Source organism: Vigna unguiculata, chromosome 7 (assembly GCF_037176805.1).
Source record: "Vigna unguiculata cultivar grain cowpea cultivar isolate G323 ecotype 2 chromosome 7, ASM3717680v1, whole genome shotgun sequence".
NCBI classification, from domain to species: domain Eukaryota; kingdom Viridiplantae; phylum Streptophyta; class Magnoliopsida; order Fabales; family Fabaceae; genus Vigna; species Vigna unguiculata.
This window is the reverse complement of record NC_140798.1, coordinates 5,548,963-5,560,983: the sequence shown is the minus strand read 5'-3', so window position 1 is coordinate 5,560,983 and position 12,021 is coordinate 5,548,963. Positions and strand designations below refer to the sequence as shown.

The following is a 12,021-nucleotide window of genomic DNA, read 5'->3' as shown; positions in this document are numbered from 1 at the left end:
TTTATTATAAAAAAAATTATTTTTATCATTTGCTCGTCTTATTTTATAAATTTAAAATTATAATTGTATATTAATATTCATACTCATTTTAATACGACTAAATATAAATACTTTTAATTTTAAAGAATAAAATTAAATATTCTTTTTAAGAAATCAAAACTAAACCTTTTCAGTTAAATTGACCGGTCTAACTATTTTTTTAATATTTTTAAGTTTTATTTTACATCGGCTGACGTGTAAACATCCCAATCAAGTGTTCTTTTTGACGCATGAAATATTGACACGTCATTGTACTGTTGACACGACACTTACTAGAAAGAATAAAAGCATGCGAACCTATTATCCAATGAGATTCACACACAACATGTGAGGTCCCAACAAAAACAAGTATCATGCCTTAATGCCCTTCATAAAATACTTTCTTCCCTTTTTTCAATTTTTTATTAAGCAAATTCTTAGTAAGCAATTTTTTTTATTAAAAAAAGCTTAATTAATTTTTTAATTTGATTTATAAATTTAATATTTTTAATTATATTTTTATTATTTATTATTTTTTTAGTATTTTTGGATTTTATTATTTAATTTTTTCTTAATATATAAAATGATTTTTATTTTATATAGTTATCTTGTTTCACGCGTTTAAATAGTATAAGATTTTACGATTAATACAAAATAATATTATAATTACTTATGGGAAACCTATACTTAAATATTAAATGTAAATATAAAAACGATATTATCTTTATGTTTTTTTTTTTTAAATTCAGATGAATTTTTCAATTTAGAAGTACTTGTACCAAAATTTCAGAAAATATTAAAAGTAAAAAGATTTTTTTTTATCAAAAAGAATATTATTGAAGACATATATTCACCTTATATTTCTGAAGTTGTGATATTTAAGTCAAACTATTAGTTTGTATAAAAGGTATAATTATATTCAATTAAATTTTCTGAGAGATTGTAAAATAATAAGATATTCAATAAAGATTGTAAAATTTTTGTGAATTTTGTTTGATTTTAACATTGCTATAAATAAATGTTTTGCAAAGGCATGTGTTAAGATTTTGAATTCTTACTTTCATTTTTTTTTCTCTTAGCATGATAATAACAATTTAATCATTATTGTTAAGATCCTATAATTACTTGCCTCCTTTATTACTGTGTTCTTATATCATATTTCCTATTGTGAGTCTTCTGAACATCACTCTCATTATTACAAAAACATCACTCTCCTTATTACAAAAGAAAAATAAAAGACATCACTGTTTTTATTTACCTAATTTTTCAAAGCCAACCAAAAATAAATAACAATAATTCTTTTTTTAATAACTAGCAAACCAAAAGAGTTGTCATACGTGTGAACTTCAGTTAAGTGGCTCACATTAAATATAATTAAATTAAATATTAAATATTCAGTTCTCTCTCTTGGCTCCTTATGCAAACACCACCACCGTTTTGTTTGCATCATTCATTCACAGTTAGCATATTTCCACCAAAACCACAACCGACCCTTCACTTTCTCTCTCTAGAACCAAATTCAAGAAGAAAGAGTCACGAGTTCGGACATGGATGCAGCTTCGCAGCTTGTCTACTGCGGAATCGATCCATTTCCTCGAAGCTCTCCATCGCCGCGCCGTCGCAACAGCCTCCTCCATCTCCGTCGCCGCTCCGGACGCGTCTTTGCTGTCTCTGCCGAGCCAAAACCGGCGCGGCAAAAAACTGTAAATGGCGCGAATTCGAGCAGAACAGGCAACGGAGTCTCCACGGTAACTTCTCTCGGATCCTGAATCAGTCGAATCGGGTTTCATAACACGGAATTAGTTAAAAATTCAAACGAGTTATTGCTTAATTAACTGAAGATAATTAATTAGTCTCCCTTGTTTTCTTGCGTTGTTGCTTGCGATGGTGATAGAGAATTGGAGATGTTTCGAAGGAGATTAAGAGAGTGAGGGCTCAAATGGAAGAGGACGAACAGTTAGCGACACTCATGAGAGGTCTTCGAGGCCAGAATTTGAGGGACTCTCTCTTCGCTGAGGATGATGTTGAGCTTCGTCTTGTTGAGGTAGTGAACTGAAATTATTTCTGAAGAAATAGTCTGAATTTTTTTTTTCTTATCATAATATCTGTTAATTTCATGAGATGTTCTTGTTCCATATGTCTTTTGCTTATAAGGTTAATTTGTGTATGATATCAATTATAAAAAAATTGGATAAAATTATAAGCTTCATATAATGTTATACTTAAATCGATAAAAAAATTTCAAAAAAATATATGTTTAATGTATTTAAAGTTTTACACTGCATAAACCACATTTTACCCTAAAAGAAATTATATGAAAGACTTTCACATTTAAAATTTTCTAACTTATTATTAAACTCAACAAAGTTAACATGCATGCTGAATTATGATCGGACAAATGTAAGAACTTAGTCTCTCTTATTTTGTCATGCAATGCATGTATAATATTCACCAAAGTTTAAAAATAGTTTCAATCTAAAGAAATATGTTCAATTATATATATATATATATATATATATATATATATATATATATATATATATATAAAATTTTATATGTGTAATGAACGTGGTATATTTTTAGTTGGTTACCTTAAGACTAAAATCACCAAATTTTTACAATATTTAGAAATGGACATATACTTTTTTTTGGATAAGAATTTAAATAAAAGGAAAATTTCTTAATAATTTTAACCTTTATTTTTTTTGCATGAAAAGTGACAAGCTATAAATAATTGATGTTTTAAGATTTCTATCAACTCCCTCCTTTTATTATTAAATTTTCCTATAACTAGTAGAGTTGAATTAGCTATTGCTTTGTATTTTTTTTCTTACAGAAGTAAATCTGTCTGTACTTCATTTTGGAAAACGATTTTGGTAACATATAACATTTCCCCTGGAGAAAAGACATATTTTTAGGTGAAAATTATTACTAGTATAATTTCCTGTGGTTGTTAATTTTCAATGGGAAAGTAGCTAGATGAAGAATATAACAGACATTGGTACTTTGTAAATGCTGTAGGTGGATGAGAGTAGTGAGTTTTTGCCTTTGGTGTATGATCCTGCCAGCATTTCTGCGTATTGGGGAAAACGACCACGGGCCGTTGCAACTCGCATTGTGCAATTGTTATCTGTTGCTGGAGGTTTTCTTTCACGTATTGCCTTGGATGTGATTAACAAGAAGGTTAAGGAGGTAATTCTCCAATGTTCCTATGGTCTAAAATAGTTTAGCTGCATTCTTAAGCTGATGGTTCCTGTGGATGATAAATCTGCAATTTCCCTATGAACTAAAATAGTTTACCTGCATTCTTAAGCTGATGGTTGATGTGGATGATAAATCTGCAATGTCCCTAGTTATATCCAAATAATGAATAAATAGGCAGTAGTATTGAAGAGCTTATGGCTTAAGCTTTGTGTTATGTATGGGTTGATATTTAAGCTTTTAATGGTTTCCTTATATTTTGTAGTCATTGTTCAAAATGCAATTTTGAAGATTACATTTTGGTTACTCTTTTTTGGTCTTTTTTGCATAACCAGAATGAAGTTGCTCGAGCCATTGAGCTACGTGAAATTGTGACATCTTTGGGTCCAGCGTACATTAAACTTGGGCAAGCATTGAGCATTCGACCTGATATTCTTTCACCTGTAGCAATGACTGAGCTGCAGAAGCTTTGTGATAAAGTAAGCTCGTTGTTGTTTTTCTCTTTAACACGTGTTATTGTTTCTATTTTAAAATACATATCTAGGTCTCATACTTTGTTATTGGGACAATACCTATTAAGAGAATTTTTTTTCTTTGAACAACTTGATTTGTTAGACAACTTTGGTTTATTTCTGCAGTCAATTCGAGAACTATAAAAACAAAATTCGTATTCTTCATTTCAGTAAAAATGTAACAAGTTGGACTGGTATCATTTTGAAAATTTTAGTTGTAATTTTTGAAATAACTTACAATATTTCTTCTGTTAGCTTATTTAATTATTTAGAACCAAGATCTCTTTAAACAAGAATCGCATATAAGCATTCACACAGGTTCATATTGATTTCTGATATTGCAAGTATTATTCTTCTTGCTGAGATTGCCTTTTTTTGATGGGGGTGTGGGGGGATACCATAAATTATGAAGGTTCCTTCATTTGCTGATGATGTGGCTATGGCTCTAATTGAGGAGGAACTTGGTCAGCCATGGCAAAACATCTATTCTGAGCTATCATCTTCTCCCATTGCTGCTGGTAGCTCTCCAGACAACCAGTTAGATATATTACTTTCTTAGTAGAAAAGTACAGTCTCTCAGAGCTGGTTCTCTATGTTAATTAATCAACAGGTATTTATCTTTCTTTGAAATCTGTGCAGCATCTCTTGGACAAGTATATAAGGGTCGCCTAAAGGAAAATGGGGATTTGGTTGCTGTTAAAGTGCAAAGGCCTTTTGTTCTCGAGACAGTTACAATTGATTTATTCATTATCAGGAACCTTGGTTTGGCTCTTCGAAAGTTTCCTCAGGCAAGTAAAATTCTTGAGAGCAGAGACTTAAATTCGGATCCATATTTATTTCCTAAAGATGAGATGACACTTGATAGTAACTTAGAGATACTAAATTAATTAATCATTATAAATGTCGTTTGCTCAACCAAACCTCTTTTTACCTAATATTTTGCAGGTCTCTATTGATGTGGTTGGGTTGGTTGATGAGTGGGCTGCTCGATTTTTTGAGGAATTGGACTATGTGAATGAAGGTGAAAATGGGAACCGTTTTGCTGAAATGATGAGGAAAGACCTACCGCAGGCAAGTCTGTTAATTTTTAATTTTTTCTTTTTTTACCACTTTTAAATTTTAATCATGTATAAATCATACATATTTTTTATTGAACTTAAATATATATGGTGAATGAGACGATAGTTAGTAGTCCTAGGTGAGCCAACCATTCTCTTTTCTAGGCCTGTGCATCACAGCAAACATCTTAATTCACTAACTAGATCATCTTCCTTACAATAACCAGCTGCTGTACAAAGGAAATTTCATTTAATTATGACATCCCCAAGAAGGATATGCTATTTAGATGGATGACCTTTAATTTGATTAAATAGGAAAAGGCTTTCTAACCTTCTAAAACTTTTAGTAAGTTTCTTACACCAGAGAAAACTAGAAGTCAGCTGTCTCTCACTATGGGACCTAAGAGCACATAAACTTCCAAATTTGTTAAAACTAGACTGTCTGAGCATAATACATATATCTTGTTCTAAAATCTTTTGCTTTTGCTTTTCATTGTTCAAGACAAATGATAACGATGTTAGGTGTCTATGAATGAGAGATAGGGACACTAGTTATTTCTTTTTCATTTTTTTCCTCAAAATTTTTGGCTGTTTATAGATGTATATGTAGCTACTCGAATGTATAGTGGAGCACTGATTTGTGGGTTTGTACTTTACAGAAAGTAGAAACACCAATATAACTTCATTCACATTGTATGAGTACTCTAAATGAACTAATGCTTTATTTCATGGAAGAAAAATTAAAAAGAAGCAAGGCTGAGTTTTTATCAGGATTACTTTAAGCCATCGCTCATCAGTATCAGCAAATAGTATACGTGGTCATGGAGAATTTTCTTGTATCTTCTGACAGTTTTAGTTTCAGGTTGTCATACCAAGAACCTACCATAAATATACATCAAGAAGGGTTCTTACCACAGAATGGATTGATGGAGAGAAGCTTTCGCAGAGCACAGAAAGTGATGTTGGAGAGCTAGTTAATGTTGGAGTCATCTGCTATCTGAAACAGGTAATTTTGGTACTTTCACCGGTATTATGCATTAGAATCACTCAGCTTTCAGCTAACATTTCTCTAATGCAGTCATTGTGTATCATTCATCTTATATATTTAATTATTTATCCTCACAATACGTAGGTTGTTACTCAGATTTCTACATATTCAGTAGACCGTTGTTTAGTTTAATGTAACACACGATGACATTCCCAAACTTGGGTCCATGTGCATGTTGCATTGACTATGGCTATTGTAATTTGCAATTGTGCAGACAGTCTTGTATTCCAAGAAAATATTGTTATATAGTAATAAATAAATTCTGGCTTATCTATTTTATTTTTGTATTAATATATTTTCATTTTATTCCAGCTTCTTGATACTGGATTTTTTCATGCTGATCCACATCCGGGAAATTTGATCCGCACTCCTGATGGAAAACTTGCCATACTTGACTTTGGTAATTTTATTTTGTTGTTGTAGTTAGTACTGAAATATTTTATATTTGTAGATTAATTTTTTATTTGTGATTAGGGAGAGGTAGATGCGACTTCTTCGTTTAATGCTAGATCTGCTGTCAAGTCGGGTAATAATTGTTATTTAAAGGAAGTATTATAAGAAAGAAACTATATATTTAATATCGTCATGGTTTTTTCAATTTGGCATTTTTAATTCGGAAATGAAAACATCGACTCTCTTTTTAGCTGAAAAAGGAATATCCATTCCTGATCATACAACGAATTTGAAAAGTATATAGTTACTGGTTAAAGATTAATTAGATAAGATTTAGAAAATTATTTTAAAAAACTATTTTAGAAAATTGTTTCTTTCAGTAATTTATGAAATATTTTCAATATAAATTGAATGAGTGACGTTGTAACTTGTATCTTCTTACGAATCTTGTATTTCTATATAAAGAAAATATTTAAGAAAGAATAAATAAATTTAACTTATTATTTTTGGTGAACTATATATTTAATGTATGAGATACGTAAAAAAACCTTCAATACTTTCTATATTTAGCAGCTAAGGATTATTGGGAAGGTATTGTTGGAGATTTTAGGATTGTTCAATTTAAAGATGGGAATAGTGAGATTTTTTTTTTCTCCACACTCTCTAAATATAAAACAGAAGTGCTTCCATTACCTAATGATGCAATTTAACTCTTGTTGTGGTTCACCAAGAACAATTTGTTTATGGAAAATTAAATGTGAATTTACAAGAATATAGAAGCAAACTGGAATTGGAAACATGCCAAATTTTTCTGGACGTTGTTTATTGCCAATCTTTAAAACAAATAGAAAAATGTGGTGCTTTATTTGTAACTGTGCCTGGATATTGTTCTTCATAGTGGTTCTGATGACATGAATGAAATACTATATTGCTTAGTTTACTTTTGTTCCAAGATCCTAATCATCATGACAAATGATGGAAGTTTTATGTTGCACCCAGGGCTTGTGACAAAACTGACAGATGATCAAAAGTATGGCATGATTGAAGCAATTGCTCATCTCATCCATCGGGATTATCCAGCCATAGTAAAAGACTTTGTTAAACTTGGTTTCATTCCAGATGGTGTCAATTTGGAGCCTATCTTGCCTGTCCTTGCCAAGGTTTTTGATCAGGCATTAGAAGGTGGTGGGGCTAAAAACATCAATTTTCAGGAGCTGGCTTCAGATTTAGCTCAAATTACCTTTGATTATCCGTTCAGGATACCCCCATACTTTGCCCTTATTATTAGAGCTATTGGTGTTCTGGAAGGGATAGCTTTAGTAGGAAATTCTGATTTTGCTATCGTTGATGAGGCCTATCCATATATTGCTCAGGTATAATAGCCTGAGGAATTTTTAGTTATCTGTCTCATTCTTTAGATGTTGGCTTATATTCTTAACCCAATGGGTACATGTTCATGTTAATTTTCTGCATAATCGATCACTGTGTACTTACTTGAGACTTTGAGTCTTACTTGACGCATAAGATTCTCCATTGGTTTTTATTTCCAAGAACGGAATCATGAACTGTGCTAAAGGGAAAATCAGCGAGATTTTATTGGGCTATATTGGTTAGATCGTATCATTCAATGGAAAAAGGAATGAAGCCAACAGCATGTGGATTGAATGAAAAAATTTCTGTCCTGCGCCTGGAAATAATGGGCTAACATTGTTTCAATTTGAGGTGTTCCTAGTTTAGAGGAGGCACATGAAGTAGGAATATTAATTTTTAACAGAATACAAAGGAAGAAAAACAACCTGCATTCAGTGTTATTAATTAGGATAAACACTTCAATCAAAATTTTCGCCAATCATAATTCTTGACTAGTTGTTAATTGTTTTCACTTGACACAAAAGAATGAATCTACTTGTCCAGTTTATTGCTTTGAACACGGAACCATTATGATTTTGCATCCCCACACACTGCAAACTGACTGGTGTTATTTTATTCCATTCTTCTGATTATTCTGAGTAATCTGAATTGATATTAATCATTTTCTCTTATAGAGGCTCCTCACAGATGAATCTCCTCGGCTAAGGAATGCTCTACGTTACACTATATATGGAAAATCTGGAGTTTTTGATGCTGAAAGATTTATTGATGTCATGCAAGCCTTTGAGAATTTTATTACAGCTGCCAAAAGTGGTGGTGGAGAGGATATGAATGGGAATATGGCTGAGCTTGGGATTCTTACGACTAGGCAGTCAGAATATTTGTTGCCAGGATTCCAATCTGTTATGCTTCAACCACAGCAGCCAGTGCAAACAAGGGCAGCTTTAGCGTTTCTGTTGTCTGACAGGGGGAATTTTTTCCGAGAATTTCTTTTGGATGAGGTACTCTCTTGAGGCACTGAAGAAACTATAGTTTGTTATCGTTAGAATATATGAAAATAGAACAAATATTTTATCATATCTTTGATTGTCCTCTCCAAATAGTTACCATATCTAATTATCTTATCATGATTTCTTTCTTTAAAATAGGGTCATGATTAGTATAAACAACGGTTAGTGCAGTTTTATGAATGTATAAGTACGTTGTCACATTTTAATAACAAATTTGTGATACTCATTGTATTTCATTTCTTTTCCTCGTTCTATATCTAAAATCACCTTTTTCAACTGATAGTTATCAATGTATATCTTGTTTACTTTGGATCTTTCTAAGTGCAAAGGAATTTTGTTATTTACTCTTTCCAGAAGAAATATTTATTTTCACCTTCTTGTCCTTGACTCTTTGATTTGCTGTTTGTTTGTGTTATCCTACAAGTAGTATAAAAATAAGAATCTATAGAAGTTTTTAAATTCAGACTTTCAATATTTAAATACTTACTATATGTGAGAAATAGATGAACTATTTGTTGAAATAATTCGTGACATTCAATTCGCTCACTGTTCTTTGCTATTTTGTTATGCATATGTTCTTTTGAATTAAAACCCGGAACATTAGTGAAGTCTTTTGTTTTCCCCTTTATTTTTGGTTGTCTTTAAGGATTTTTTTATTTGGATCTCTCCTTTGTTAATAATTTCTTTATCATAATACAAAAAGAAATCTTTTATGCATAATATGATTTGTGTTTCAGCAGTAACTAGGTCAATAGTGACATTTCATAAATTGATGGAGAATATTTCAATTACAATTCATAGCAGGTGCTCCATATTATGTTTCAAATCATGTCTTGTATCTGGTTACTGAAGGAATTTGATACTTCAATTCATAAGATGTATTATTGAAAGCTTAATTTTAAAAACAATGAAGGTATTGGTATAAATGCATACGTAGTAGTAGTATAACCATATCAATTTAAAATTTCTTGACTAGTCTGGTGATAATTGTAGCCCTAATATCTGCTCAAGTTCCAATTAGAAAAAGCTAACCACTACAAAAAGGAAAAAACAATTGAAAATAAATGAAACAACAGAACTTGGGGGATTATTTTTGTTCTTGATTAGTGATATGTGCTTCAACTCTCTTGGCAGCATAAGGACACGAGCAAATGAGCTAGACCTTTACATATCCAATTATTGTTGAGTTTAGCCAAACTTCTTATGGTCTTCTAGTATGGAACACATTTTATCACAAGTATTGACATAACCGTTCAGATTTGATGTCAGCACAAAGAATTGACTGCATTCATTATGATTTTCAATTGGGGAACCTCTATGATATTGTATAGGGATGAGGGTATGAATAGATAGTTGCATGCACCTTCATGGATATAGTTATTATTCTAAAAATGAAAAACACTAGAATACATGAAATATGTAAATATTTCAAGACATTTAATTGCATTATGTGAATTTTATGCTTGCTTAGTTAAGTCTATTGCATTTGTGGCAGTTGTAAATATAGTTTTGTAGTACGTACTAGATATAGTATTGCTGTCATAAATCATAATAAAGTTATGATGTGTCGTGTGAGAGAAACTAGTTTGTTAAAGTTACTGAGATTTGAATGACTTCTAATGCTTCCCTTCTGTGCATTTATGGACTGATTTTATTGGTGGTGGAACGCAGATTGTTAAGGGCATTGATGCAGTAACAAGGGAACAACTGGTGAGAACAATGTCCTTACTAGGAATTCAGAATGCAACCCCTGTTTTCAGTATGGTACCTACTGTGGGACCCTTTAAGCCTGCGGCTCTAATACCCAGCATAACTGAAGAGGATGAAGTTATACTGAACAATGTGCAGATGGTGGTGGAATTCTTGACTGCAGGAAGTTCCCTATCAAGAACATCTGATCAGGTAATGAAGACTTCACCGCTCAAAATCATAATGCAAGCACACCCTTTTGAACAAACTTGAAATTTATTAAAAATTACAAAACTTTAACCAATAAATCTCTTCAATCGTTATAATTCGCTATCAATTTTAACCAATAAAAAAACTCAAAATGTGTTGGAAAGAGTGTTCTAAAGAGGTTTCCTTTCACTTACATTTATTTCTGTACTCTTGGCAGCAGTTCTTTGTATAAATATAAGTATAGTATAGTATATGCATGCCTATCAATTTTTGACCAATAAAAAAACTCAAATTGCAGTTGAAGATAGTTATTTATTTTTTTGCGTTTTGTTTGTGGTGTCTTAGGGACTGAATATTCCTCGGATTATTCAAGAGCTTCTCCCAGTGCTGCCAGGCATCTCTGTTAAAGTGCTTCCTGATGTTCTTAGCAGATTATCGTCTCGGGTTTTAGCACGATTAGTACGTGATGCATTTTTGTAAGAGAATTATGTATACCTTAGTGCCTTAGGCCACACAATTGTGTATAATTTTAAAGAATGAAACCTCAGTTCAAATATATATAACCAATATTTTACCTATTTTTATGCTACTAACTAAAAAAATTCTTAACTGTGCCCTAAAACACTCTACTCAATGTCAAGCGAAGTATGCTGGCTATCAAAACAAGACACTTCTTTAATTATTAATAATAACTGTATGATGTGGAGGAAGGTAATTGTTGAGAAGAAATGTGTGTTCCCAAGATTTTTTTTTTCACAATAATGATTTTTTCTTTATTATATTTATAATAGTTGTTTTTTGTGTGAATAAAAAAGGATAGTAGTAATTCGGATAAATAAATATATGTTTGATGATATTCATTGAATAAATTTTAATAAATTTATTTATTAATTCACATGTATAGATAATGAATATATGACTGTAATCATTGAAATGGCTTAAATAAGATTTTATAATAATTGATATTGACTTGTATATAATTTCTATGGAAAATTCTTAAGAAGAAAATGAGTATTTCTTTACCTCACTTAAATATGTCAATTGGTTTATTTGTTATATTTTCATTTTGGACACTTATGTTCTAGAGCATATAAATGGGATAATTAGATGTTTGTGAGAGTAATGATTATTCATTCATATGTAATAGTAATGAATTTAAGTTTTACAATAAAATTAAACATTGGTAATGGCAAATTGAATGAATGAGGAATGAGTTTTTTTTAAGGCATTGGTGGTAACTTAACTTGTTGGAGTATCACATTTGTACCATATTCTAAAATTAACTAAGAATTGTAAGGAATGAAAAAAATATCGTATTATTTATTTTATGGTCCTTCTAAGTCAAATAATATTCTATCATGTTATTCAAATATTAAGAAAAATTGTTAAAAGCCTATTTTGATTAATATGTTAATAGTTTTCATAAAGTTTAATATATTAATTTGATTAATACATTTTTAACTTAGTTTTGAATTTATAAAGAGTAGCAAACAAACGAATAAAAGTATTTA

At 30.9% G+C, this 12,021-nt stretch overlaps 1 protein-coding gene across 1 annotated transcript; it reads left to right on the top strand.

The window, feature by feature from the left end:
* The first annotated feature begins 1,453 nt into the window (after nucleotides 1-1,453).
* On the top strand, nucleotides 1,454-11,088 carry LOC114191687 (Protein kinase superfamily protein). Its single transcript, XM_028081032.2, has 13 exons — nucleotides 1,454-1,766; nucleotides 1,913-2,062; nucleotides 3,040-3,210; nucleotides 3,555-3,698; nucleotides 4,144-4,249; nucleotides 4,371-4,519; nucleotides 4,677-4,802; nucleotides 5,652-5,795; nucleotides 6,150-6,237; nucleotides 7,230-7,603; nucleotides 8,276-8,602; nucleotides 10,283-10,513; nucleotides 10,856-11,088. Exons 1-13 carry the CDS (start codon nucleotides 1,566-1,568, stop codon nucleotides 10,988-10,990), a joined length of 2,346 nt encoding a protein of 781 aa, XP_027936833.2. The 5' UTR covers nucleotides 1,454-1,565; the 3' UTR covers nucleotides 10,991-11,088.
* The last annotated feature ends 933 nt before the right edge of the window (nucleotides 11,089-12,021 follow it).

Coding starts and splice junctions, on each gene's coding strand:
- LOC114191687 (XM_028081032.2), top strand. CDS start 1,566: ATGGATGCAGCTTCGCAGCTTGTCTACTGCGGAATCGATCCATTTCCT. Junction 2,063..3,039: donor TTGAGCTTCGTCTTGTTGAG/GTAGTGAACTGA, acceptor TAAATGCTGTAG/GTGGATGAGAGTAGTGAGTT. Junction 10,514..10,855: donor TATCAAGAACATCTGATCAG/GTAATGAAGACT, acceptor GTGGTGTCTTAG/GGACTGAATATTCCTCGGAT.